At 36.4% G+C, this 27,045-nt stretch overlaps 1 protein-coding gene across 3 annotated transcripts in view; it reads left to right on the top strand.

Moving 5' to 3' along the window:
• Kras (KRAS proto-oncogene, GTPase) overlaps positions 1–25,312 on the top strand; it is a 31,733-nt gene extending 6,421 nt beyond the window's left edge. For 2 of the 3 annotated variants that reach the window (XM_031383870.1, XM_031383871.1), the window contains exons 3-6: positions 9,996–10,174; positions 12,140–12,299; positions 19,242–19,365; positions 23,921–24,038. In XM_031383870.1, coding sequence (XP_031239730.1) covers positions 9,996–10,174; positions 12,140–12,299; positions 19,242–19,361 — 459 coding nt within the window. In that variant the 3' untranslated portion in view covers positions 19,362–19,365; positions 23,921–24,038. Of the gene's footprint in view, positions 1–9,995; positions 10,175–12,139; positions 12,300–19,241; positions 19,366–23,920 lie in introns of all 3 variants that reach the window. The other variant, XM_031383872.1, reaches the window with a different exon arrangement.
• Positions 25,313–27,045: the final 1,733 nt, after the last annotated feature.

Here is a 27,045-nt window from a genome sequence, read left to right as displayed (position 1 = left end):
CCAGGAGAAGGAGTCAGATCTCATTATGGATGGTTGTAAGCCACCATGTGGTTGCTGGGATTTGAACTCAGGTCCTTCGGAAGAGCAGTCAGTGCTCTTAACCACTGAGCCATCTCTCCAGCCTGCTTCTTTGATTTTTATCTATAAACTTGTGAGATGTTCTAACTTACCTAAAGATATTTAGTCAGTTAGAGACTGAATTTAAACTTTGTGAAACAAGTGATATTTCTACTATGGTAAGTGAAAAAGTAGCGTCTTTGAAACCAGGAAAATATTTAGTAATCTTCTGTGCATCAGTATACTGGGGCTTGAACTTACTAATGACTGCTTGATGGCAGACACATAATAGAAAACTACCATAGGACATGTTAGTTAATATTGGAGATAGAATATATTCGAATCACCTTGACTTCTGTTGTGAAATTTCTTATTTTTTATGAAGTGCACTAGTTTTTCAATTAATTTGTTAGTGGGACATGTTTATTACAATCTCATATGAAGCCCTCACACAGCTCAACTAGAAATAGCAAAGAAAGAACTAGCCCAGAATGTCAGCAGTTCTGAGTTAAAGCCTTTTGTACTAGTTTTAACCATTGCTCAGATGATCACATTTATGGCCCAGTGATAACTTTTATTTTGATTTTCAAGTATGACATAGGTTTGTTATGTTACTGTGCATTGTGTTATCTTACTCTTAAATGGTATTAAAACTTTTTGACTTGAAAGTCTTATTTTTAAGAGCAGTTTTGTTTGAAGAAAACGTTCCTCTGAAGCTGTGGCTAGCTCATCTCCCTTTTTTGAGCGCCCTCTACTGGTAACTTACCTGCTTTTGTAATAAATAACAATGAAAACTCAAGGTTGTTTTTTGTATTTTTAACCTTTAGATGCTACCTGTGATTGTATCAATTTATAAATCTACTAACTTTACCTGGGAGTCTTCTATGTAGCTAATATGTAAGAGGAGAGAAGGCAGTGTAGGGAGCACAGGATGCATTTCCTTTGTGAGCATTGGGCTGAGCTTGTTGGAGGAAGGGACTAAAAGCTGCAGTACAACCTGAATCTGTTTGCTTGTGCTTGATATGTGCCTTTTAGTGTCCTTGTTTTCAAAATTCTGATAATATTTGAGTTTATTCAATTTTTTGAACTAATGCTGGTTTTGTCTTTTAGGGAGTAGTACATATTTTATTTTCTCTAATGTAAAGTGTTAGTTATCCTAATTCCAAGAACTTAGAATTTGGAAAGTAAGCTTTTGTTTTCTTTATTCCTACTTCAAAAGAATTTTATAATCTTATATTTTATCCTGAGAACAAGGTCTTTAATATCCTTGTTCACCAATCAGAATAGAAATTGTGAACTGGCAGCTTTATTGTTTTTCTGGGTCTCGTCCAGACATGTTATGTTTTTTTTTAAATGTTTTTATTTTATTTTTTTTAATCTTTTTATTTTTTAAAGATTTATTTATTTTTTTATATGTAAGTACACTGTAGCTGTCAGATGCACCAGAAGAGGGCGTCAGATCTCATTACGGGTGGTTGTGAGCTACCATGCGGTTGCTGGAATTTGAACTCATGACCTTCCGAAGAGCACTCTTCCCCGATGAGCCATCTCACCAGCCGACCTGTTGTGTTTTGACGTGGACTAGAACTGCAAAGACATCTGTACTTATAGTGGTCACTATAGTACTTATAGTGGTCACTATAGTACTTATGGTGGTCACTATAGTACTTATGGTGGTCACTATAGTACTTATGGTGGTCACTCTAGTGGTCAGTATAGTGGTCACTATAGTGGTCAGTAGTGGAATGCTTGGTGTACTATATTAAAGAATTACAATGGATTTGTATAACACTTTTCATTTTATAAAAGGATTTTTTGTTGTTTTTAATCCTCACCTGGATTTTTGTCCTGTGTATGATTATATCCGTTTTTATCACTGAAAGAACAATGGCTTCGAGTACATGGGAGATGAAGTAGTTTGGCAAGTCCATACCACAAGGAAGGAAATTCTATAGCTGTCAATAGCTAAAGACTCCAGGCCTGTCGTTTGCTTAAGTTTCTGTTTTGAGTACCGAGACCTGCATGTCAGGTGTCTTTAGGTTGGGAATAAAATTACACTCATCTTCTCTACACTTTGTTTTGTTTGTCTTTAAAACATTGAGCTGAAAATGACATGGAACAAAATGACATTTTAAAGTACGCAGCCAGTGATGACTAGTTCTTCCTTAGGGTTACAACCATCACTGCTATCTGGTTCCAGAATGCTTTCATCACACCAGAAAGGAGCCCCATACATATTAGTGGTCAGTCCCCAAACCCTTCTCCTTCTAGCCCCCTGGCAACCACTAACTACTGTCTGCTTGCATGTGCATAGTCTTAATATGTCATTTAAGGGAATCATGTATCATCCAGTGTAGCTTTTGTATCTGATATTTATTTATTTAGTCTTATGACAGGGTTCTCTTTGTAAGCTCTGACTGTCTTAGAACTTGCTTTGTAGACCAGGCTGGCCTCGAATTCTGCCTTCCAAGTGCTGGGACTAAAGGTGTGCGCCACTGCTGCTTGGCCTTGTGTCTGATTTTTACATACATATTCCCAGGGTTTGTCCTTGTTACAATATTAGCATTTCATTCCTTTTTATAGGAAGGTAGTTCTGTCTTGTAGACATTGCATATTTTGTTCATCCATTCATCAATTAATGACATTTGGGTTCTTCTTTAGAACTCTTTTGAATAATAGTTTTGTTGTGCATTTATGTTCAGATTTTTTTTGTGTGACTATCTCTTAGTTCCTTTGAGATTGGCCAGGTTTAACTTTTTGAGGACCAGCCAAGTCACTGTTCACAGCAGCTGTACCTTTTCTACATTCCTGCTAGTTGCCTGTGAGGGCAGCTGTGCCAGTTAGACCAGCTAAGTGTTCTCCATCCCTACTGCTTTTGCCACCTTAGTAACATTCTCTCGTCTCTTGTAAGGACTTCTTTATTCCCTCAGTTCCTCCTTCTGTCCCTTTTGATTTTGACAGTTACTGAAGTCAGCAGTGCACTACAGACTTCCACACTGAGAACGTCATATGGAGAACTAATTAGGTATGAGAAGACTAAAAAGACAACACTAAAAGTAGTACAATGTAACATCAAGAAGTGGCCACCACCCTGGATAGTCAAGGATTGCAGCAATGATTTGGAGGCTATTGGAATTAAAAATTCAAAGTCTTCTCCTACAATTATTGCTGATACCTCTGAGTATGTGTGCTGAGCTGAAGCAGCATCTGGAAGGGCAAAAAAAATAGTTCTCCCTTTCCAGTTTGTTACAATGCTTGCTGTTAGGTTGGAGAGTCTAAGTGCCCCTTCCTACCTAAAAACATTTCAGAGGTGACTGGACAGTATGAGTGCAGTTTTAAGTGCAGTGTTTAAGACTCTCGGAAGCTGGTTTTTGCTTGATTGTTACTCTTTGCTATTTACCTTTATCTTCACTAAGCTAAGACGAACTGAACTCTTTGAATCTACGGTACTCAGTGTGGTATTTCATGTTTGTTTGTCTTCTCTGATCCTGTCTTGAGTGACCTCCTTTCCCCTGTCTTTAAGTCACATAGGCAAAGTTGACCTCTTACTATGGTACCATTCCACTCTGTCCTTCTTAGTGTTAACATTCATTTCTATTTACTTAATTGCTTACACACATTTCTTTTCCTCTGGGTCGGCTTCCTGCATATGCAGATTGAGCTGGTTGTGGTGGTACACACCTGTAGTTCTATCACTTGGAGGAGTGAGGCAGGAGGATTTTGAAGTTGAGAACAGTCTGGGCTACATAGTGATACTGTGTCTCAGAAAAACAAACCCAGCATGCGGGCGTGGTAGTGCATGCCTTTAATCACGACACTTGAAAGCAGAGGTAGCTCATCTCTCTGAGTTCTAGACAGCCTGTTAATTAATACACAGCAATGTCCAATACTACCTGTTTCAGGGAAAAATAAAAAACAAACATAGGAAAAAGAAAGACAAGGTTTTGGTATCTTTTTGAAACTATATTACAAGTTGAATATTTTACATGAAATGTTTGGAACCAAACATTTTTCAAATTTCAGTTCCTAGGATTTTGGAATGTTTGTGCAAATTTTACTGGTTGAACATCCCTAATCCAAAAATTTGGACTTTAGAACATTTCTGTTTTAGATTAAGGAGCTATAATACCTAGCACAAAATGGAACCTTTAGGATTGCAGTAACTATTCCTGGAGTATGTAGTATAGTAGGTAGGAATGAATTTATAAATCTATTTATGTGCTTCACATTCTTCCCCTCTTTTGCAGTTGATTGGAGTTTTTAAAAGAGTGTCATGTACCCTAGGCTGGCCTTATACTGAATTCACTAGACTCTGACCTCAAACTCCTGATCCTCATGCCTCAACCTACCAAGTGAGTTCTGGGATTCCAGACATGTGTCACCCAAGCCTCAGCCTTGGCACTTCAGTTCTGTTCTGTTATTAGTCATACCCAGCCACTGTGCATATGTCTAGCTATCTTTGAGAACTGAGTGTACCATCTTTATAAACAGTGGTATGGAACACATCATTCTTTAATGGATTTAAATCTTTAGAAAGGTAATAGTATAAAATGCTAGACCATTAACAGAGAAAGTAAATCTCATAATTTTTCCCCATAGGTGTTACTAAACAGTAAAAAGTACTTGTAATACATATTAAGAAAACAGTAGAGTCAGCATCCGAGATTTGAGCCTCTGCCCTCCTGGCTGGTGCACCTGCAGCCCCCTGGGACTCGGGCCGGGCCGCATGGGCATGAACATGCTCGGAGCCCCGGGGGGGTGCTTCACCAGTCCAGAGGAGACGGTTGCTGTTTTAGACCCAGTGTGTTTTAGATGGCCTCCGATGTACCTCAACTACTGAGCTGCCAGATTTTTCATTTCTCTTTTGTAATGACTGTAAAAGTCAGATGCCATTTTTAAGAAATACATTCAGATCCTGCACTTAAAAAAAAAAGAAAAGAAAACAGTAGCCGGGTGGTGGTGGTGCATGCCTTTAATCCCAGCACTTGGGAGGCAGAGGCAGGTGGATTTCTGAGTTCAAGGCCAGCCTGGTCTACAGAGTGAATTCCAGGACAGCCAGGGCTACACAGAGAAACCCTGTCTTGAAAAAACCAAAAAAAGAAAAAAGAAAAGAAAACAGTAAAGCACTGTAGAAGTGAGTCTCCAAATACCACATGGGCTGGCTGGGTCTCAGCACCCCATTCATAATGACAGACAAATACACAGCCTGAAGGCACATTGGATGAGACCGTACCTGTAACATGCTTATCACACTGTTTGGCTTATAAGTAAGGGCTCAGTGCTCGTCGGTTGCTGTAATTACTGTTAATAGTAATAGGAGTCCTTTTAGTGAAAGTTTCATTACCTTTTAAGTTTTCTGTTCATGGTTGCCTGTCTTCCCAAGTTGCTTATTCTAAAAAATGAGCATACTAAATATAATTGAGTTGCACTAGAAAACCACAGACCTATTCTGGTCATTGAGTTTTTTTTTTCTTGAGTGATCTCCCACCCTGACCCCAGTTCCTCTTAATGGTTCTACAGATAAAGTTTATGTTCATTAAAACATAAAGGCGGGCAAACAAACACTTTTTAAAAAGTCATACAAGTTAACAAAAAAGATACAAAGGAATCAAGACATAGCAGAAGTATGAGGATTCAAAAAGTAATATTATTCCTCAAATAAAACCACAACCGTTTGTACTGTATGGAAACATTTTCTCAAAATAGAAACACAAAATTTTGTTAGTGATGAGTAGGTGTGTTCTCAGTGTTCCTTGGGAAAGTGATGTAATTAATGCACAGCTTATGTGCACCGTTTTTTAATACTGACTTTTTCCAGGTAGCCTAGGCTAGTATTGAACTCACTGTATAGTAGCTCAGGTTGGCCTCCTCCCTTCCCAGGATTACAGATGTCTGCCTCAAAGTCAGACTGTTTTGTCATATCTTAGCAGTTGTTCCTCAATTGATGTCATTCTTCGTGGTCTAAAATTTAAGATACTTGAAAACCTTAAGATACTTGAAAAACCTCAACTTTCTCAGTCCTATTCTTTTCTATGTCATAAATATTATAAATTAGTTATATTATTCTGATTGTGTCAAGATAATATGATTTGAATGAAAGTACCATATATTAAATTTGTTAGAATTTGTAATTAAAAATGACTGTTACCATATTAAAATTTATGAAATCTTTTAAAAATTTATCTTATACTTAGCTCTAGAAGACACAACACTGAAGAATATTTAAAGCTGAACTGTTAATTAAAAAAACCCTTCTTGCAAACTAATAAAATGAATAAAAATAAAAGCAATAGTTTTATATGGTTTCATTTCAGATGAGCAGTGTCTTTAGTACAGAATATTGAGGAGAGGTTGGTACAATACATTAACATAATTGTAATTAGAATTACATTTTGGATTTTTTATATTTGTATGTATTTATATTAAATAGATGCATCCATTCAATAGATATTTACTGATTCCTGCACTATTTAAGACTTAGCATTGCTACTTTTCAGTTCCAAACATGGTGGGGATAGGCAGGCATGAGCTTAAATATGCACAGTTAATCGACCTGGCACAAAGGAAATGTTGGAAATGTTGGAGAAGGAACGTTCTTCAGATTTCGTTTTTAAGATAGAGGGGAAATAGAATTGAGAGACTAAGTAAATAACACGATCAACATTTAAAGACCAGTCCTCAGCTTCCTTGGAGAGAACAGATCTAGGAGTCTAGGAAGTACGCCAGCGCCTGCCTGGGAGCAGCCAGCGCAGTGGGCTGAGTGTTCTAGGGGTGACTGACGGGGTAGTGGTGCTGTGTGTGTCTGGACCTATGGTATATTCTGAGAATAGACGAATGGTGTGATATTGCGAGTTAGTATTGATTACCTATGTAAATTTTTGTAAGACCTTTTAAGATACCTTGTTAGTGTATAACTTGTTATTTTAACTAAACTGTTACTTTCTTAAAGTCATCATAAGTGGCATTGTGTCTAAGGCTATGAACATTTATATTACTTTAAATACAGAATTGCTTTCTGAAAGGAATGTGCCTCATTTTATCACAAGAAATTATTTCATTCCACCTGCAGTACCTTATTGCCAGCAGCGTACATTTTATTTAGAAGTTTTATACTACTTTACAGATGGAAAAAAAAGTCACTTTTGCTGAGGATAATTCCCCTATATGGAATAACTTTTATTTATTTATTTTATTGTGAGTTTAGGTGACTATTCTGTCCTAATTTCCTGAGAACAGTAGTAAGTTACTAGTTGGTGTGCCTTCTTCGAAGGCAGGAAATAACACTAATTTAAAATGTGAAATATTGGTGCTTTTCTTTGTTCCATCATTAACTAGTTTTGCAGTCAGATCTATTTTTAAATTGGCTGAACTTCAATAATATGTACTTTGATAATATTATTTTTAATAAAAGAAATAAATTTCTTTTCAGAATACTTCAAATTTGTGAAGTTATTTTACTGGCTTAACCCACAGGGATTGGCAGATTTTTCTGTAAGGGCTACATGAGTCTTTGTCACATCATCTTCAGGGTCTTGGGGCTGCTGGCTTCAGAATCATTCAGTATGTAAAAGCTGGTTCTTGGGGCATACAAAACAGTGCGCAAGATAGATCTTGGCCTGTGGGGAAGTGTGTTAAGCTTTTTGTTAAAACCTTTTGGGGTTTTCGATGCTACATCAATACAGAGTTTTGTTTTTCCCTACTTTTTGTCAATAACACTGAAATTGGAACAAAATATTTAGTGTGTATATATCATTTTAAGTTAATTTATTAATCTTCATGTGTATACAAGTGCATACTCTGGTGTATGTTAAACAACAAGTTGTGGGCGTTGGCTCTCTCCTTCCTTGTGTGGGGTCTTGGGACCAGTCTCAGGTTGGCAGACTTAGCGACAGGCACCTTTCCTTGCTGAGCCATCTCTTCAGCCCTAAATACCACTTTTTGTTCTGCTTGCTTTTTGCTTTCGTTTTTCAGACCCATTGCTTCTTTCCAGATCACACTTTGTTATTTAGCACTTTTGACCCTTAGTTTTTGTTGAGTTGCCCTGTCTTTTATGTAGCATGGGGACTACGTGCTTCTGAGAATACTGGCTGTACTTAAATAACTTCACAGTGACTGAATTTTTAACATAAACTCATTGTTTGCAATTAGCAGCATAGTTTATAAGTAAGCTGTGGATTATACTTTATGACAATTGTATGTGGCTCAGAATTTTGCTGTCAGTATGCATCAGGAAGGGAGCAGAGTAAGACAGCGTTCCCAGTGTCTTGGTCTATTTGAATGAGTGAATGTTCTTTACAGAAACATCTTACAAAATACCTGCAGAGACAGCTGGTATCCATGTGTGTACTGTCAGATGCGGTCTGAAAGTTCTGTAAGTTGTTGGTACAGAAGCACACCTCTAGTGCTGATGTTTAGGAAGTAGAAGAGACCAAAGTGTGGGGCTTGATTATAGCTCAGTGGTAGACCATATGCTAGTGGATGCGAGGCTCTGGGTTTAGTCAACGTCAAGATAACAAATTCAGAAAGTAAAAGCAAAAGCTAAACAATATTTTTAGCAACAGTACAAAAGAGAGAAAAGCAAGAGCTGAATCTCTGTAAAAATTACCTCTGTTAAGGCTGGTCAGAAGGCTCAGCAGGTAGAGACTTATTTATAAATTACCTCTGTTAAGGACGTGAGCCCTTAAGGCTGGTCAGAAGGCTCAGCAGGTAGAGACTTATTTATAAATTAGGTGATCTGACATCCAAGTCATGAATAAGAGTTGTGAGAGCTATTTTTGTAGTATTAATTTTTAAAACATTTTAAATCTAATCTACATAATTACAAGTTTTAATCTTCACATACCGTGTGTGTGTGTGTGTGTGTGTGTGTGTGTGTGTGTGTGTGTGTTTGTGTGTGTGTGTATTTGTGTGTAAATCAAAGTTTGCCACTGCCTTTGTTTGGTTTGTTTTTTGTTTGGTTAGTTGTGAGCCTAACCTTTAATGGCTGAGCCATCTCTCCTGGCTGTTTTTAAGTGTGTAGTTTAGCGGCATTATTATATTCACAGTGTCGTGTGACCATTAGCATTGTTTGCATTTAGAAATTTTTTTGCTCTGTACCCATTTAATCATCAGTTCTAATTGTCTTTTCCTTAGTCCCTGGCGGAACTTCTGTCGTTTTGTCTCCTTGAGTTTTCCTGTTCTAGGTGTCTATCATACATGAAATAATAAAATGTTTGGTGTCTGATTTATGTTACGTAGCATATGTATTCAAGATTCATCTATGTTGTAGTATGTTTTCAGAATATTGTCCCTCCTTATGACTGAACCATAGTCTTTGATTTACATACTTACATTTTGATAATCCATTTATGATTAAAAGCACTTAAGTTGTTTCTATGTTTTGGCTCCAGAGTCTCTGCTTTCATTTCTGTATGTTTGTGTGTGTGTGTGTGTACATGAATTGAATTGCTGGGCCATATAGTAATCCTACATTAACTTTCAAAGCCAAACTGTTTTTCCCATGGTGCCTGTACCATTTAGCATTCCTAATAGCACTGCCTAGCAATTAGTTTTTCAACATCCCTTCTAATACCCAAATATGTTGTTTTCTATTTGTTTGTTTGCTTGTTTGTTTGTTTTTATTTCTTTGGCCGGGAGTGCATTAAGACAAAGTCTCACTATGTAGACCATGTTGACCTTGAACTCACAGAGATTTATCCACCTCAGCCTCCCAAGGTGGTTGCCAATAACCATCCTAATGGATGCTAAATGGTGTCTGATGGTTTTGATTTGCAGCTCTCTTAATGATCTCTTCAAGTGCTTACTGGCCACTTGTCTGCTTTGGAGACTAGCTGAAGTGCTTCGCCTATGTTGAATGGGGTCTTCTATTGCTGAGCTGTTTATATACACCTTTTAAAAGACGCACTGTAATAATCCAGACTGTATTTCTCCCTTCTCAGGATTCCTACAGGAAACAAGTAGTAATTGATGGAGAAACCTGTCTCTTGGATATTCTCGACACAGCAGGTCAAGAGGAGTACAGTGCGATGAGGGACCAGTACATGAGGACTGGGGAGGGCTTTCTTTGTGTGTTTGCCATAAATAATACTAAGTCATTTGAAGATATTCACCATTATAGGTGGGTTTAAGTTGAATATGAAAGTTGGCATGTGAAATAATGATAGTTTACATTTATTGATTCTTTGCTAATTGTTATGCCTGTATGATCTATTTAAATTTGAAACCACTTATGTCGAGTATGCAGAATTCCTGTTTTACAAATGCATCTCTTAGATTACAGCAGTCGCATACCTTGCTCCTGTTTGTACAGGTAGCCGGGGTGCTTGCTGAGACCAGGCCTTTGTGCTCTTACCTGCCCTGCACTAGGAAAGGAAGGTTGTTACTTTGTTAGATGCATAGACTATATAGATGTATCAATGAAACAAAAACATGGAAAGAAGGTTTGAGATGGTGTCACTTGAATGGTCTTAAAAATAATCATATTTTATTGCAGAATTTCATGGGTTAGATAAGCAGTGGCCTTAAGTGTTTTTTTATTTTATTTTATTTTTTCTAATATGTTTAGATGGTTGTAAGGGATTGAAGAATTAGAACAATTACTGATTTTTAAGAGTCTGAGAAATGTACATAAGATTATTTAATCATTACATGAAATGTATTTTACATTCTTTCCTTGGTAGTTTACAGTGTTCATTGCACTGTTTATTAAGCAAGTGTCCGTCTTCCTGGCTGTGCCTCATCACTGTTGTTAGCCTAGTTAAGTGTAGCTTCTTCGTTAAGAGTGGTTGAGTGGGTTTAGGGGAAGTGATTGGGGACCACTTTACTGTAGAGGTGTTCAGGTGAGCTCTGGTAATAGGAGACCTGGGGCTATGAACCTTCCAGTCAGAATCGTGGATAGCCACAGAAATTGGGAAGGAATACATTTCCCCCCCAAATTTAGATTTACACATTACATTGACAACAAAACATAAAAAGGAGTTTGAACAGAATATACATTGTATTCCCTTTAGTGTTGCTCTAAAAATAAAAATAAAAATAAATCAGTCTTCAGGGCTGGAGAAATGGCTTAGCAGTTAATGACTATGTTGCTTTTCCAGAAGACCAAAGTTAATTCCCAGGTGAGTATCCATGTTATGCGTCTCCTAACCACACGTAACTATATCTCCAGGGAATTCAATACTTTCAGGCTACACTGGCACCTGAATTCACATGCATATACCTATACACAAAGACACACATATACGTGGTTAAACATTAAAACTGAAATCAGTCTTTAATGATTGTCTCTGTCTCTGAGTAATTCAGGAGTCCCCTTACCCACAGTTTTGTTGTCTGATGTTTCACTCATGCTCACCTCACCTAAGTATGAAAATACCAAATGGAAATTTCAAAAACTGAAGGATTTCTAAGTTTTGAATAGTTTTTTTTTATTCTCTTACCGTATTGTCAGTTAAACCGCATCACTGACATACACTGTAGGAGAAAGTCGGATGGGAGGAGTGTAGCACTGTCCTGTTTCAAGCACTCGTGCGGGATTCTCAGAACATTTGCCACAGAGGGTAGGGAAGAGTTCTCTGAAATGTCAGCTATGTTGATGTGTTAATTCATGTTTGGGTAAAAACAAGCACATTTTTTCTTGAGATAGGGTTTAACTATGTAGCTTTGGCTTGCCTGGAACTCACTATGTAGACCAGACTGTCATGGAATTCACAGAGGTCCTCTTGCCTCTGCCTCTCTAATGCTGAGATTGAAGGCATGAGTCACCATATCTGTTAGATAAAAATATTTTGAATTGTATATATACACATTTACATATATGTATCATGTTTCTAAGATAATTTTAAACCAAAATGTTTAAAATGTTCAAAACTTTAGTATATTTCTTATTTTATTTATGTGAATGAACAGATATGTAAGATTTTTGTTTTAGAGGGAAAAATAAGAGAAGTGAAGGAAATTTGGTAGGGTAGAAACTAGAATTGATATGAAGAAACCAATAAAGCTTTGTAAGACGAAGTTGAGGGCAGAGTATTAAGTACTTTTGTGTTATTTATGCTTCTGCTTCAATTTGTTTCTTCCCCAGAGAACAAATTAAAAGAGTAAAGGACTCTGAAGATGTGCCTATGGTCCTGGTAGGGAATAAGTGTGATTTGCCTTCTAGAACAGTAGACACGAAACAGGCTCAGGAGTTAGCAAGAAGTTATGGGATTCCGTTCATTGAGACCTCAGCAAAGACAAGACAGGTGAGTACACCTGGATAGGTGTGAGTCTATACTCTGCTCAGTGCTCCAAATGGTGTTCATCACTGATTGTCATTTCCTAATGGCATCATTGGGGGTATACGTGCTACCATAACTCTTGTTACATGTTAATCATTTAATGCGATTCTCCAGTCTTTTTATTATCTTAACATAGAAAATAAAATAATGTTTATTTGGCAAATGTCTTCTCTTGAGTGGATAGTACTTCTTATCCAAGGTGCATGATATTACTTGGATATTCTCTCTCTTTCTCTCCTCCCTCCCTCCCTCTCTCTCTCTCTCTCTCTCTTCCCTCCCCCCCCCCGTCTCTCTCTCTGTGACTCTGTGTGTGTGGGGGGATTGAAGTGGTCTCTGTGTACCCTAGCCTGAGGTTGAACTCTCAATCTCCTGAGTCTATCTTGCAGGTGCTGGGATGACAGGTGTACTCCACTATGCCTGATATTTTGATTTCTTTTCATGTTGAAATTGTTTCTTCCACCTAGAGTACATTTTATATTTAGGAGTCAAGAAATGTGGAAAAATTTTCCCACTGAAATGATAAAGACAAAGAACGATGGAATAAAGTTTGAGTTTTCTATTTTAGAAGCAGTTTTAAGGATTTGTTTCTAGATTAAATTTTGTTGTATTTGAAGAATTATATTTTGGCAGAAAGTTTTTGTGGATCTATTCTTTAGGGAGAATGTTGTGATTAAAATAAGGGAATATTTAGAAAGTAACTAGATATTCTTAAAAAGTGAGTTCCTGTAGTTAGACTGTCGCATGGGTATCTCCTGTGTACCAGTTTGTTCACAGTTGACTTAAGTTTATAGAGATTTGATGTACATCACTTAGCTTCATGGTAGAGGAGCTATTTTATTCATGTCCAGCCCACACTCTGAAGACAGGAAGACTGTGTTCTATTTCCAAGTCAGAAGCAACACAGAAAATACAGTATCTGTAACTTTCCCCTAAGATTTCTTATGAAATAGTTCAGCATAAGGAATTTTATTGAAAACATACTGTATAGGTTTTACCATTAACACTTTACTCTTTCCATCGTTTGAACTTGTAAAGGTACCTTTCCTACTAGTGAACATCAAGTTGACATTTCACGGAGAAAAGGAAAAGCCTGAGACTGGGTTGTAAACACAGAGGAGCTTCTCATACTTGAATATGCACACAAATCAACTGACCTTATAAAGTCAAAATCTAGACTTTAATCAAGTTGGTTTGTGTTGAAGCCCATGATTGCGCATTCCTTTGAACGGTTGGGTAGTGCTGGTTTGGGAGTTGGGCCACAGTTTAAATAGGCCATAGAGCACAGTGAAAGGGGTTTCTTGGTTATCATGTCTGGGTTGCTTTCCACTTCTCATTTGGTAAGAGCCCTAAATAACTGCATTATTTGTGTTTAACATTAATGCTTTGGTGTGGTGTGTTTCATTATTGATTACAATACTTACTTTCTTTTAAAAATAGCTTTCTAGCTTTAACAATGTTTTGTGACACACACACACACATACACACACAACCTACACCTTTAAAAGTTGTTTTGCTTTCTTCATTTGTGTTTAGTTTTTGATGTTTTGACAATGACAGCCCAGGCAAATCTCAAACTTACTAGAGTAGTAGAGGCTAGCCTTGAACGCTTGCCTCTACCTCCCATGTGCTGACATTACAGGCATATGCCACCATGCCCAGTTCACTTTGTCGTTTTAAAGGCATATAGTATAGAAATAGATGAACTTACATTTGATTTTTAGATAATGTGAGTTGTCTAACATGTATAGAGGTAAGATATACAGAAACGTCTTAAGCAGTGCTTAGCCCTTGTATTTATTCATATTTTATTGATTTCTTTTATATAACAATATGTCGCCTAACTATGACTTAGATGCTCACTTTTCACTGGACTTGTTTTATTTAGAAATTAATTTGTTTTGAAAAATCATTAATTTTTCTTAAAAATAATTTAACATTTATAAAGTTTTGGAAGATTCTAAAGAGCTCCTCCAAATAATTTTGGTAATTTATAATATCTGAGGTACATTTTAATAAATTTTACGTGTCCAATTTTTGTGAAGATTTGAAGCTCCTTTTGACTCCTAACTATAGAAGCCAAAAGGAGCATTTTGTTACTGTGGTTTATTTGCATATTTATTATTTTACCTATGTTTACCTGTCCTTAATGTATTTTGTCATGAACCTGTTTTCTGCTTGAACTTTTGTTGTTTTACATGAGCTTAACAAAAGCACCAAAAACTTCTATTTATGGTAATAGGAACTGAGCATTCACTCAGAGTTCTCAGAGATACAAGTCAGGGCATGGCAAATGTTTTCTACAGAGGCCCAGATAGCAATGTGGTATCTTACACATTATTTCCGTAAGAAGCCTTGAAAATTAAAACTCCTTGTCACCTAATACTAGAACAATTGACTCTCCTGTACTTAGCCTGTAGGTTGTAGTGTGCCAGTCTCAACCTCTCTAGATGGCAACTGATGGTCTTGTGTCTACAAGACCTTCAGCCTAAAACTCACAGGCTTATTTTACCATTTTAAAGCAAAATTTGTATATTTAATGAAAGAAGTTATATTCTATTTTTAAGATATAGGTTACAGAATATGTATTTTTATCAGTATATTTCTTGCTAATTTTAAAATGCATAGTGCCTTGCCAGTATATAATGATTAATAGATTGTGTATGTGTGTTGCCATGCGCTCAAGTGATCCCCCTGCCTCTCAGTCCCAGATTCTATCAGATGGATGGCACTGTGCTAAGCTGTTTTTTTTGTCTTTTAGTCCTTTTAGTCTATTACTCCTTTGAAAGTATAAAGGAGATACATTTTTGCTGGTGATCTAGTATGTGGCCTGGATATTCCTAGTATATCAGAGTGCTAGTTCACACTTAGTAACTGGATATTCCTAGTATATCAGAGTGTTAGTTCACACTTAGTAACGGGATATTCCTAGTATATCAGAGTGCTAGTTCACACTTAGTAAGTGACGGGTCTTTCTGCTTTCTTTGGACAGTACACTAGGAAAGCCTGTCGCACCTGAAACACAAGGCACTGTGGGAAAGGCTGGTATTTTGGTTTGTTTGTTTGTTTGTTTTTTGCCAGGCTGCTAAAACCAAAAGTCAGTGTGAGCTTGTGTCAGGTGATGACAAGCAGGGTTTTCAGAAGGGCTGGTCCAGCCTTTTTACATTTGTTGCTCTGAATTTGAGCAGTGTAGAAAGTTCTCAAACTTAAATCACGCAATACTTACTGATTAATTTCTTGGTTTGTAGTTACTTTTCTAGAGATATGAAATTAATTGATAGAAGGCATTTCTGAAAGATAGAAAGCTTATCATAAAGCTATTTAAGAAAGCAAAACAATTTTTAAAACCTTAGGTGCGATGAAATGAATATTTTGAACTTTATGAGTTAGAAGTAGACAGTTATTGAACACTTACTATGTTGTACTTCAATAGCTCTTGAGATGGGTTATAGTTTGACGGTGTTTCTTAGAAAAAATCAGGAACACGAGGTTAGTTTCTCCATTCTCTCCCCCTCAGAAAGCTGGTGTTCTTGCATCTGTGTAGAGTCATAGTTGATGCTACATATATATCTCATCCCCTTAACAGATTTCTGCAAGTTTTACAGATTCAACAGGAATAAAATACTTAATAAATTATATTCTCACTGAGAACAGATAAAGAATATTATTTGTTAACAGGTCACTCCAGGGGTGTTCTATTTCCATAGTCTCATTCTGCTTTGAGTTGAAAACATTGTAGATCTTTTTGTTTAAAAAGGAATTACATACTTAAACTTGGATATCCTTGATTATATTACAGCTAGATATTTTCTATCTATAGATACTATAGATATATAATACTCTAAATTATATTATAGATAGATATTTTCATTTGCCCTTAGAGTTTACTAAGTGTCATTTGAAATTGTTCAAATGTGGTTACGGTATGTCATATCCTCAAGGATGTATCACTGTGTCCTTAGGGGTTAAACATGTAGTCATAATTGCCTTATCTTTTAAAATTAATTCAAAGTTTGCAATAATAAATCAATATTCCATATTATAATGATGTAGCTTATGTAGTATTATTTAAAAGTAAGAGCTGGTGTTGGTGGCAGGGCAAGGATAAATGACAGTGTTCTCAAGTTCTCTTGATATCTGTGTAACTTTGAAGTTTATTTTCAAGGAATAACTAAGTATGCAAAATGTGGGTAAATAACTTTAAAATGAATTTAAATTTCATATTTATAAAGCTAAGAAAGAGAACGTTTTTAGTAGTAAATTTTCCTTTGTTTGAATTTTCTTGGGTACTGAGACCCTAGTGCTGAATTCCTGGTGATGGGTGGTTGTCTCTTTAATTATTGGCTTCCAATTCTCTCTCTGCATTGCTGGAAACAACAATCCTAGTCCTGAGTTGGTGATGGGGCTGCTTTCACTAGAGCAGCAGGCACAGCAAACTGATTCAGACGTATGTTACAATCAAACTTGGCTTCTGTTAAATTAGAGGACAAAGACCCTCTTTTCCTCCCTTCATAGCACATTGACCTTTACAGTGACATTGAACTTTTTTTCCAAAAGAAGAAATATTTATATTCTTTAAGATTTTAAGAAAATATGAGCTTTTGCCTGGTTTTCCTCATTCTGTAAAGAGATGTGTAAATATTTGGAGAAGTTTTTCATTGGCTTTTAAATTAAAAAAGAATTTTTTATGAAATATAAGTTGACCAGTCATACTTTACATTTTAAATACTTTGCAAGTCATTTGTCTTAAATAATTTATTTTATACAATATGAACATTTATGATAGAAGAGTAAATGAATAAGTAAAGCTTTTTTTTCCTGTCTTAAGAATGAATAAACTACTAAGAATTAACAAGTAGGGGTTTTGTTTAAAATGCCAACATTTAATGATTTTTAAAAGTTGAAAATGTTTTCTTTCTTGGTAGGATAAATATAAATTGATTCCATTAAAATAAAATTATGTTCGGGTGCTAGAGAAGTGGCTCAGGGTTTAAGAGTGCTGGTTGCTCTTGCAGAGGGCCTGGCTTTGGTTCCTGCCTCCTACTTGGATAGCTGGCACCCACCAGTTACTCCAGCTCCAGATCATCTGGTGTCTTCTTCTGGCCTCAAGGCATTTGTACACACACACACACATACACACACACACACACACACACACACACACACACACACTATTTTTTAAAGAAGATTTTTTTTCTGAGACTATAATAATTTTTATTAGAAAATAATTAAAAACTGAAAAATAATTTGAAAATAATAAAAAATACTCTTAAAATTTTTTTCACTGGATGGCACACACTATTTGCCAGAAGTATATATACTTTAATATGGAATCATTATTTAAATGCCTCCTTTGCTGAAACTAAATTTTACAAATTTTAAAGGCAAGTTACTCAGTTTCACTGATTCAGTTCTTAATATACTCTAGAGATTTGTAAAACATAATATGCCCTAAATAACTGAGCTATCTTTTTCTTAACTGTTGAAGGCTATAAATGACTTACACATGCAAAAGTTAAGCCCTAGTTGTTGGCCTATTGCTCTTAATGCTGAGTGCCTGATTCTGTCTGCCTGATTTCAAGTTTTTAGTATATTAGCTTTGTAGGTGCTAGGTGTATTTTATCATTTTTGGTAAATATTGATTTTACTAATTGTAGAAAATAAAAAATGAACCAGTCACCTACATAAGCAATTCACTATTAAAATGGGCTAAGTTTTAAATTAAATAGGAAATCTGGCATATTTTACTATATAAGTATTTGTTCTTTAGAAGCATGGACATCTGAAGTTAAATTTGTCCTATGTATATGTGAAGTTTCTGGATATTGCTCTTAGATAAAAACTTTGTTGAGTTTTTCCTGAGGAAGTTGGCACTGAGTTATAAGTACTCTGTACTTTTTAGGCTGTTGCCTAATTTCTTCTTTGAGAAAGTTTTTCTTCATAAAGGCTATTTATGATTCTAAACCAGAACATTCCATTAGAGGGCTAGAGAGACGGCTCAGCAGTTAAGAGCACTGCTCCTGCAGAGGATCTGGGCTCCCAGGCCCATATGGTGGCTCACAACCATTGTAAACTCCAGTTCTAGGAGGAGATCTGACTCATTATGACCTTGGAAGGCTCCAGGTATGCACAGGGTGCACAGACGTACATGCAGGCAAAACACTCATGCGTATACAGTACAGCCACAGTAGAAAACATAAATTAAAAGAGAGCATCCTGCATGCAGCATGTCTCAGCGCTCTGCAGGCTGTCTGAAACTTGAGGAGACATGTATTGCTTCTGTTTTATACATTTCCAATGGTTGGTGAAGACTTCTTGTTTTGCCAAATGGCCTGTTTCACTTCTCATTTAAATATTGTAATTTCCCATTCCCGGTGGTAGCAGTCTCAGATGGACCAGGAAGTTGACTAGAAAGTATCTAATTGAAGATGAACTGGGGGTCCTATAGAAGTATCTGGACTCACCTTGCTTAGGACATGGACTTTTGGGTTTGATTTTAACAAGGCCTCATGTTCCTAGTCTGCTTTTTCACTCTGCTTCCCCCCTGGGTAAAAGGTGGGCATCAGTGGCGAATGGCAATCACAAGTCTTTCCTTTATCCAAGGAAAGTCTAAACTTTTCCTAAGTGCAGTTCATCAAACTTATTGTATCAAGAAACAAATACATATAGTTAGGCTTTTCATTTAAACTCTTAATTCCAAAAACCATAAACACTTTTGAAAACAAACCAGGTTCTAGCTCATGTTTTAATGCTGCATCCTCAATTTTATTCAATCTGATGTCTGCTTTAAAATAAAAACCAAATTCTCCACTGTAAAGCTCATAATTCAAAGGTCTTATACATGGCTATCCCAGTAAATTACTCTTCCAAATGAAACAGACTTTAAAGAAGTTGTGTTTTACAATGCAGAGAGTGGAGGATGCTTTTTATACATTGGTGAGAGAGATCCGACAGTACAGATTGAAAAAAATCAGCAAAGAAGAAAAGACTCCTGGCTGTGTGAAAATTAAAAAATGCGTTATAATGTAATCTGGTAAGTTCAGCATATTCATTTTGGTACAAAGCAGATGTCTTTCAAAGGTAACAAAGCAGTCAGAACCACTTAGATGTGGTATTCTGCTTTGAGATATTAAGAGATAAGAAACTTGTCATTTGTTTCTGTAATGAGTACATTTATTTTAAATGTATTACAATTGACCCTTCTTGATGGCTACAGTAGACTAATCTGCATTTTTCATATGCTTTATTGACTTCATTAATTTTAAGTACTCTCAACATTTGAAACTGATTATTTTTAAGGGAAATCAGGTTTAAGTTTTAAGATAGCCGGCAGTTTTTAAGTAAAAAATATATAATAATAATATGGCCCAGAGGTAGGAAAGACTTAACAAGGCATGCTCTTGTACCCATTTAGAAACAACTGTAGATTCCTATATCATAGCTTTGGTTGTCTCATTCTTACGTTATTATTGATTTCTCCTATACAGTGAATGGCATCAGCTCCAAGTAAATAGCAGTCTCTTACTTGTAGATGTAGACCCTGACTTACACAGGAGCACAGGCAGCTTCTCCAGATGCATCTGCTGTGGTCCTTAACTCCCTCCTTCCTCTATCTAATCAATATCAGCTCACCTGTTTTATCCGTTCACACGTTATTTCTGCCTTCCCTGTAGTCTCGCCTATTGTTTGGATCACCAGTATTTCCTATCCCTAGTTTGATTAATCAGCTAACATGTGATTTCCCTTGTCTATAAGAATCTCTGCAGTCTCTTAAAATGGCCATTGTGGCTTTGGGTATTTCCAGGATGGCTTCCTTTGTTGCACTGAAATAGCTTATGTGTCATTCCTTTATTAGACAACAGAATCCTAAAGAGCTGGACCTTTTGTTTTATTTTTGTGTCCATTGCATGTTGAGATTCTAGCATATAGGTATTTCTTAGTAAAGATTGAGTGGACTCTGACTTTCCTGACTAAATTAACACAGATTATATTTTATCTAAGTCAGCAAGTCCTTCACTCAGTGAGGTGATAAAAGCTCATGGTGAAGTTCGTGCTCTTGCTGGAGGCTCTTGTAATACATGTGTCCCTTGAGGACATGAAGCAGGCACAGGGTTTAAGACTAAGAGATTGAGATGCAGAAGCAGTGGGCAATACTTGCAGGGATTCTAATGGGATTATGAACTCTTAAAACATTTATGAGCCGGGCAGTGGTTGTGCATGCCTTTAATCCCAGCACTTGGGAGGCAGAGGCAGGCGGGGTTTCTGAGTTCAAGACCAGCCTGGTCTACAGGACACCCAGGGCTACACAGAGAAACCCTGTCTTGAAAAGCCAAAAAAAAATAAAATAAAATAAAAAAAAATAAAAAAATTATGGTTTGGTAAAACCACTGTGGTACAATTTAACATTAAAATACAATTTGAAAAGTTAAACTTTGAAATAATGGCCATGACCAGATTAAAATGGTAATTTTAACCCTACTCCCCTTTCCTCGGCCTCACTCTTAGATGATTTTAAAATAGAACAATATTTAGAGAATGTGGTACACTTTACATTGTATTCAAGCAAACATCGAAGCACTCTGCTCTGAATGTCTAAACTATGTGGTTTGCAGCAGTGACTGCTATAACTGTTAATAGTGGATCTATGAATTGAATCACTAATCATATAGCACTTCCTATATAAAGAAAAAGTGTATTTTATATTTAAAATTATAGTGAGATAAATATTAGTTTGTATTTGATAGTGATAAATACATGCAAATTAGTTTTTCATCATTCTAGGAAAGGGATAAATCTAAACAAAATAATTAGCAAAATATGGGATGCTATTTTATTAGAATCAGTTCCCAGGAAAACAAGGAGTGCATTGCCCTTTATACATTAGCTATGACGTTTCTCTAACATCAGAGTCATCTAGTTAGAATTAATGTAGCTGGAGACACCCACTGTCAGAACTTGACAAGAGGGTAATTCTGTCAAATTCTGTCTTCCTTGTTCCCTAAATGGTTGTGTGTTATTCCATCTTAAAAACTGTCTTACAGCTATCTTTCTCTGGATTTTTATTTTTCTGCAGCATTATTTTAGTATCATTGGTATTTTTCTTCATTGTAAAAATAGTTGGAGGGCCAATGAGATGGCTGTCAAGACCGAGGACCTGAGTTTGATCCCTTAGATCCACGTGGTGGGAGGAGAGACCCTTAAGTTGTCTTCTGATCTTCATACGTGTGCCATGGCATGAACACAAACAGAAAAATAAATGGATGTAATTTTTTAAAAAGATGATGAAATAGAGTAGATACCATAATGTATGATCCAAGGGAATTCATGATGGAGAAAGGAGTTAGGTAAGACTCCATTCCGGGGCAGTATCTGGGAGATAGTTTTCACTAGTGAATATGCTAATGAAAATATGCATGATGCTGCACAAACATGAACACTGAGTTCAAATCCCTACAGTTCAAGTAAATAGCCAGCCAGAAACACCTGTAGCCCCAGGGCTGGGACAGGGGCCTGAAGTAACTGGTGGAGTGTGCTGTTAGCAGCCTAGCTCCAGTTTCACTGAGGTACTCTGCCTCATGGGAAGGAGGAAGACTGAGGGAACAAGGCTCCTAGAGTCCTGCTCTGGCCTCCACTTAACTGGACTGGCCCTCACACATCCACACCCTGACACACACACACACACACACACACACACACACACACACACACGTAGACAAAAGATACTATCCCATTTCAAATGTCTCTGTCAGTAATTAAATTAAAGGTACTTTTTGTTATGTCATTGGAAGAATTTCTCACTGTGTGTTAAGGAGGACAGAGGGAATGTCTGAGTGGATCTCACAGTCCACTCAGTTAGTTAGGCCTTGACTGTATTGCTTGTGTTGTATCAGTAATGGATTTCAGGAGGTAAAAAGCACCAATGAGTGCAGATTGGGGTTGGGAGCAATATATATTTATTCACTCATATTAAATAGATGATACTGGCATTATCCAGTTTGTTAAATGTGAGCAAGCTTCATTGCCGCTGTACATTTTTAACAGTACTGGTCATGCTTTCCTGAATTAGAGATTGTTGTCAAAATGAGTTAACTGTAAAAACTTGAAAGAAAGAGTAACTTGGAAGAAAAGATATAAGTAATTATTATTTTGAAATTACAAAATATCTTAGTAATATGGTAAAGGAAAAATCTTGCCACTTAAGATACTCAGTTATTTTGAAGATAATGTGTTTAACGTAGGGTGCTTAAAAACATATTATGCTGGATGCTTAAATACATATTATCCTACTTGCACAGTTCATAATACTGAAACAGGTAACTACAAGAGTGAGGACCCAGGGTGCCATTACTTTTAAAGTGGCTTCGATTTGTCGGGTCCTTGTTCTCCATCTCCCTCTAGTATCTAGGTGTGGAAGCATTAGTAAGCTAACATTTCCTTCAGTACTTCCTACCAGGATGAATGTATAAAATGAAGCATGGCCACTTTTTCTTCAGCTTCGCTTTGACTCCAGTGTGAACTTGTGATTGAAGGTCTAAAGTTGGCTCTTGAAGCTCTACTCCTAGAATGCACTTGTGACTCCAGGGTTAGGAGGTTGGGAATTACTCTGACTGAATCTGCTTTAGTCACAACTCATTTAGGTATTTTGTTTTAATGACACATAGGTATATGCTTTAATGACCAATGTTGAATGTTCTTTGAAGATGGGTATTTATATGTTAAATTTTGAATAGCTAAACAGTAAAGCGGTAATAAGACAGTTTTGGTGGGTAGTCAAATACACCACCAGTCAGACGATTTCACTCATCATCAGAGGCCAGGGGCATCACAGCTTTTAAATCACTGGTATCTACAGATAATGTGGCTTGCTGTTTAAAGTCCAGAAGCTTGAAGGACAATTAAGTTGTATATATGCATGAAGGCACATCTACCATACATGGAGGCAGGCATGGGGAGTTGAGTGGCTAAGTTTGCTAGTAGCAAAAAATTAGTGGAAATCAAGTCCTTTTGGGAAAACAGTCATTTGTTAAACTTATATATTGTACGTCACTTATTATATTGCCTGTTGTGAAAGTCAGAGTTTCTATTTATCAGCATACCAGAGCTGGGAAATGGCTCAGTGGTTAAGAACATGCAGCTAACAGTTGTCAGTAACTCCTGTCTCTGTCTAGTTCTGGCCTCCATTGGGTACTGTACTCACGTGTGCAGACATACATGCAGGCAAAACACTCATACCATAAAATAAAATTGTTATGTCAGGTATTTTGCTTTGAAAGAAAGTATATAAGTAATTATTATTTTGAAATTACTAAATATCTAAATTACTAAATGTCAGGTATTTTGTTAGGTATTTTAATACCTAAATTTAAATGGTAATTTAAATTTAATAATTTGAAAATTTTAAAATGTCAAAATATCCACGAAGAGATATATCCTAAAGAATTCCTAAGCCCATTGAGTTGCTAGAATATAAGCCTAAAATTCTATGAGTACTCAAGCTTCCATTAACAGTGAAAGTCTGTCATCTTAGCATATCAAGCCATTGTGTATTAACATGTTTTATATATACTTTTTTTTTATATATATTTCAGGGTGTTGACGATGCCTTCTATACATTAGTCCGAGAAATTCGAAAACATAAAGAAAAGATGAGCAAAGATGGGAAAAAGAAGAAGAAGAAGTCAAGGACAAGGTGTATAGTTATGTGAATAGTTTATACTCTTTGTTAAGGCACACTTAAGTAAAAGTGTGATTTTTGTACATTACACTAAATTATTAGCATTTGTTTTAGCATTACCTAATCCTTTTTTTCTGTTCGTGCAAACTGTCAGCTTTTATCTTCAATGCTTATTTGAAAAGGACAGTGGAAACCTTCTTTTCTCTAAGTGCCAGTATTCCCCGGGTTTTGGACTTAAACTAGCAATGCCTGTGGAAGAGACTAAAGACTCGAGACTCTGTCTTGGGATTTTGGTGCATGCAGTTGATTCCTTGCTAGTTCTCTTACCAACTGTGAACATTGGTGTGAACCAGAATCATGAAGCTTTTGAACCATCCCTGCTCTGTGCTCCATCTAGTCATCAAATGGATTCATTAGTAATTACAGCTTCACTTGAGACCTTGTGGTTGGTTCTCCTGAGACTAAGGGATCACAGGTTTATGGCTTCCCTTTGATTCACTCCAGCATGTCCTAGAGTTTGTCATCCCTCATAAGTGTAGGTAGACTGTTCACCAAGGCTTTCTCTAGCTTTCCACTGCTATTAATCTTGGTCACTCCCCCAAATAGTATATTTTTTCTAGAAAAGGGGAAAAATGAAAAAAAAAAAAGGCAATGGAAAACATTGAAATAAATTTAATTTCCATGTTAGCTAAATTACTGTAAGAGTCCTATAATAGCTTTTCCTGGTAAGGCAGACCCAGTATGAAATAGTATTAACCATTTGGGCTATATTTACATGCTACTAAATTTTTGTAATAATTCAAACAACTTTAGCATTATATAAAATGTTCTCATAAGAATTAAGTACAATTCCCCTTTGTTAGATTGTTCTTATCCTAACTTTCAAGTCTTTTTTGAATTTATGTTGTTGAAAGTAATTTTAATGGTTGTGAAGCTGAAGATGATTTGAGACAGTTATAGCTTAGCAGGTGTTGAGGAGACCAGAGTTGCAGGGTGGGGCCTTATGTGAACCTGTGATGAACGCTACTGGGTTTTGTAGCATTGCTGCATTCAATGTTGGCCGTGCATTGTTTGGTCAACATGGGGGATAAGGAGAGTTTGATGGCTTAGTATAATGCATTCTCACCATGTAACAGTCCTACTGACAAATCAAGAAATTTCTTTTGTTTATAATAATAATAAAAAACAATTAAAATAAATTTCGATGTTTGTTTCAAGGTTGGAATTTTGGGGTAGGAGGCTACAACAAGAGTAATTCTTTAAAACAATGAAGTAAGAAAGTTCGAAAATACAGGTTTGACTAGTCTCTCAACTCTAGCTGAACAAACTTTCCTAAGTACTTCCCAAATCTGATAAGGTATTTAAAGTTATCTAATGCTTTAAGAATAGATAACAGGAAAAACAATCTCTTCAGTGCACTTAAAGCATCCCTTCAAACAATTTGAAATGAGATGGAAACATCACTGGACTGCGAGGACTGGATATCTCTTTTAGAAGTCTGATTTTAAGCAAATCACTGTCTGCTTAGTGTTGAATCATCTCAAAGATGCTAACCTTCACAGCTGTGTAACATAGTTTACATGTTGACACACCTAGTTGTCAAGCTCAGCACAATCTGTAACTGTTTTACATGGATTAACATCTTCACTGCCAGTCTTGGGCAAATTATGCAAGAGGTAGAATTCATATTTCAGTATCCATTCTCCAATTTCAGGACTCCCCTCCAGCAGTATGCTGGCTTTCAACCTGTCTCCCACATGCCCATGACTTAGTGTAATTTTAATTGTATTTTAATAATTTCCCCCACTTCAGACTTTGTTTCCACTATGGACAGTTTCATGAACATTGCCCACTAAGGTAGGTATATCAAAGCTGTCCTATGGCTTTCTTCCCCAGGACTTAAAATAACAGACACCATAGTGGGATTTGAATTAATAGCTGGTTTTCAGGGCCACTACAGCAAATCAGTCTCAATCTTTTGGGCTTCATTCCTGCTGCCCAGCCCACTGGTGCCTCAGTAGGAATTTTCAAATTTAGTGTGAACAGACAGAACACAGCCCAGTGGAAGGTGAGCTTAATCTTCATCTAGCCATCATCCTGGTGAGTGATAGATTCTGTTTTAATAAATACATCGATCCATCATCCTGGTGAGTGATAGATTCTATTCTAATAAATACAGTCTAACAGTGAAACACTTCAAAGTATCGATCGTAAAGCTCTGTTTTTTAAAATTGTATTTACTCAGCATTTATTCAGTGCCTGTCATATTCTGGGCATTACACTAGGCACTGGGGGTGCATTGTCCTCAAGAAGGGACACAATCCTTGGCCAGTGGTATGTAGCGTGATCTGTAATACTACTAAATAAGGCATATGGCATATGACATAGACATAATGAAATACATGGTTTTAGTTTTGAAGAGAGGGGTTTGGGTTCTTACATTTTTTTTCCCCTTCAGTTTAGCAAGAATTGTTTGCTGTCAGTCCAATGAAACTTTTAAATCAAGCTACTTTATATTTCATTTTTCTAAAGGAACAGAAATACCCTAATCTATTTTTTTGAAATGTTCTAAACTGTACATATTCATAGAACATTCTCTGGGTGGATTTTAAGTCTTAAAATGCAGTTAGTAATATCTCTCATTTCTATATAGAGGAACAGATGTACTTCAAGAGTTGCAGTGTATAATCAAATATTTTTAATGTTTCTGGGCAATGTGTTAAAGTAGTGGTAATTACCACTATGTAAATTTTGAATTGTGTTATACTTTGGTTAACAAAAGGGTTTTGTAGAGTTTTTTTTTTTTTTTTTTTAAAGGGGGGAAAGAATCCTAGAAACAAACATAGTTACTGCAGCTTTAAAGTCCTTGTTGAAGTTGAAAAGCAATGCTAAGTTACTGTCATAGGCATTAACATGTTTGTGGGAAGAATATAGCAGGCAAATACAATCTGAGTAAATATTTTCAATATGCAATTCTAGGCTCTACTGACTGAGTCACACTGCATAGGAATTTAGATCTTAACTTTTATAAGTTATCAA

Source organism: Mastomys coucha, unplaced genomic scaffold (genome assembly GCF_008632895.1).
Source record: "Mastomys coucha isolate ucsf_1 unplaced genomic scaffold, UCSF_Mcou_1 pScaffold20, whole genome shotgun sequence".
In the NCBI taxonomy this organism is placed as follows: Eukaryota; Metazoa; Chordata; class Mammalia; order Rodentia; family Muridae; genus Mastomys; species Mastomys coucha.
The sequence above is the reverse complement of the archived record's forward strand: the minus strand, read 5'-3'. Positions and strand labels throughout refer to the sequence as shown.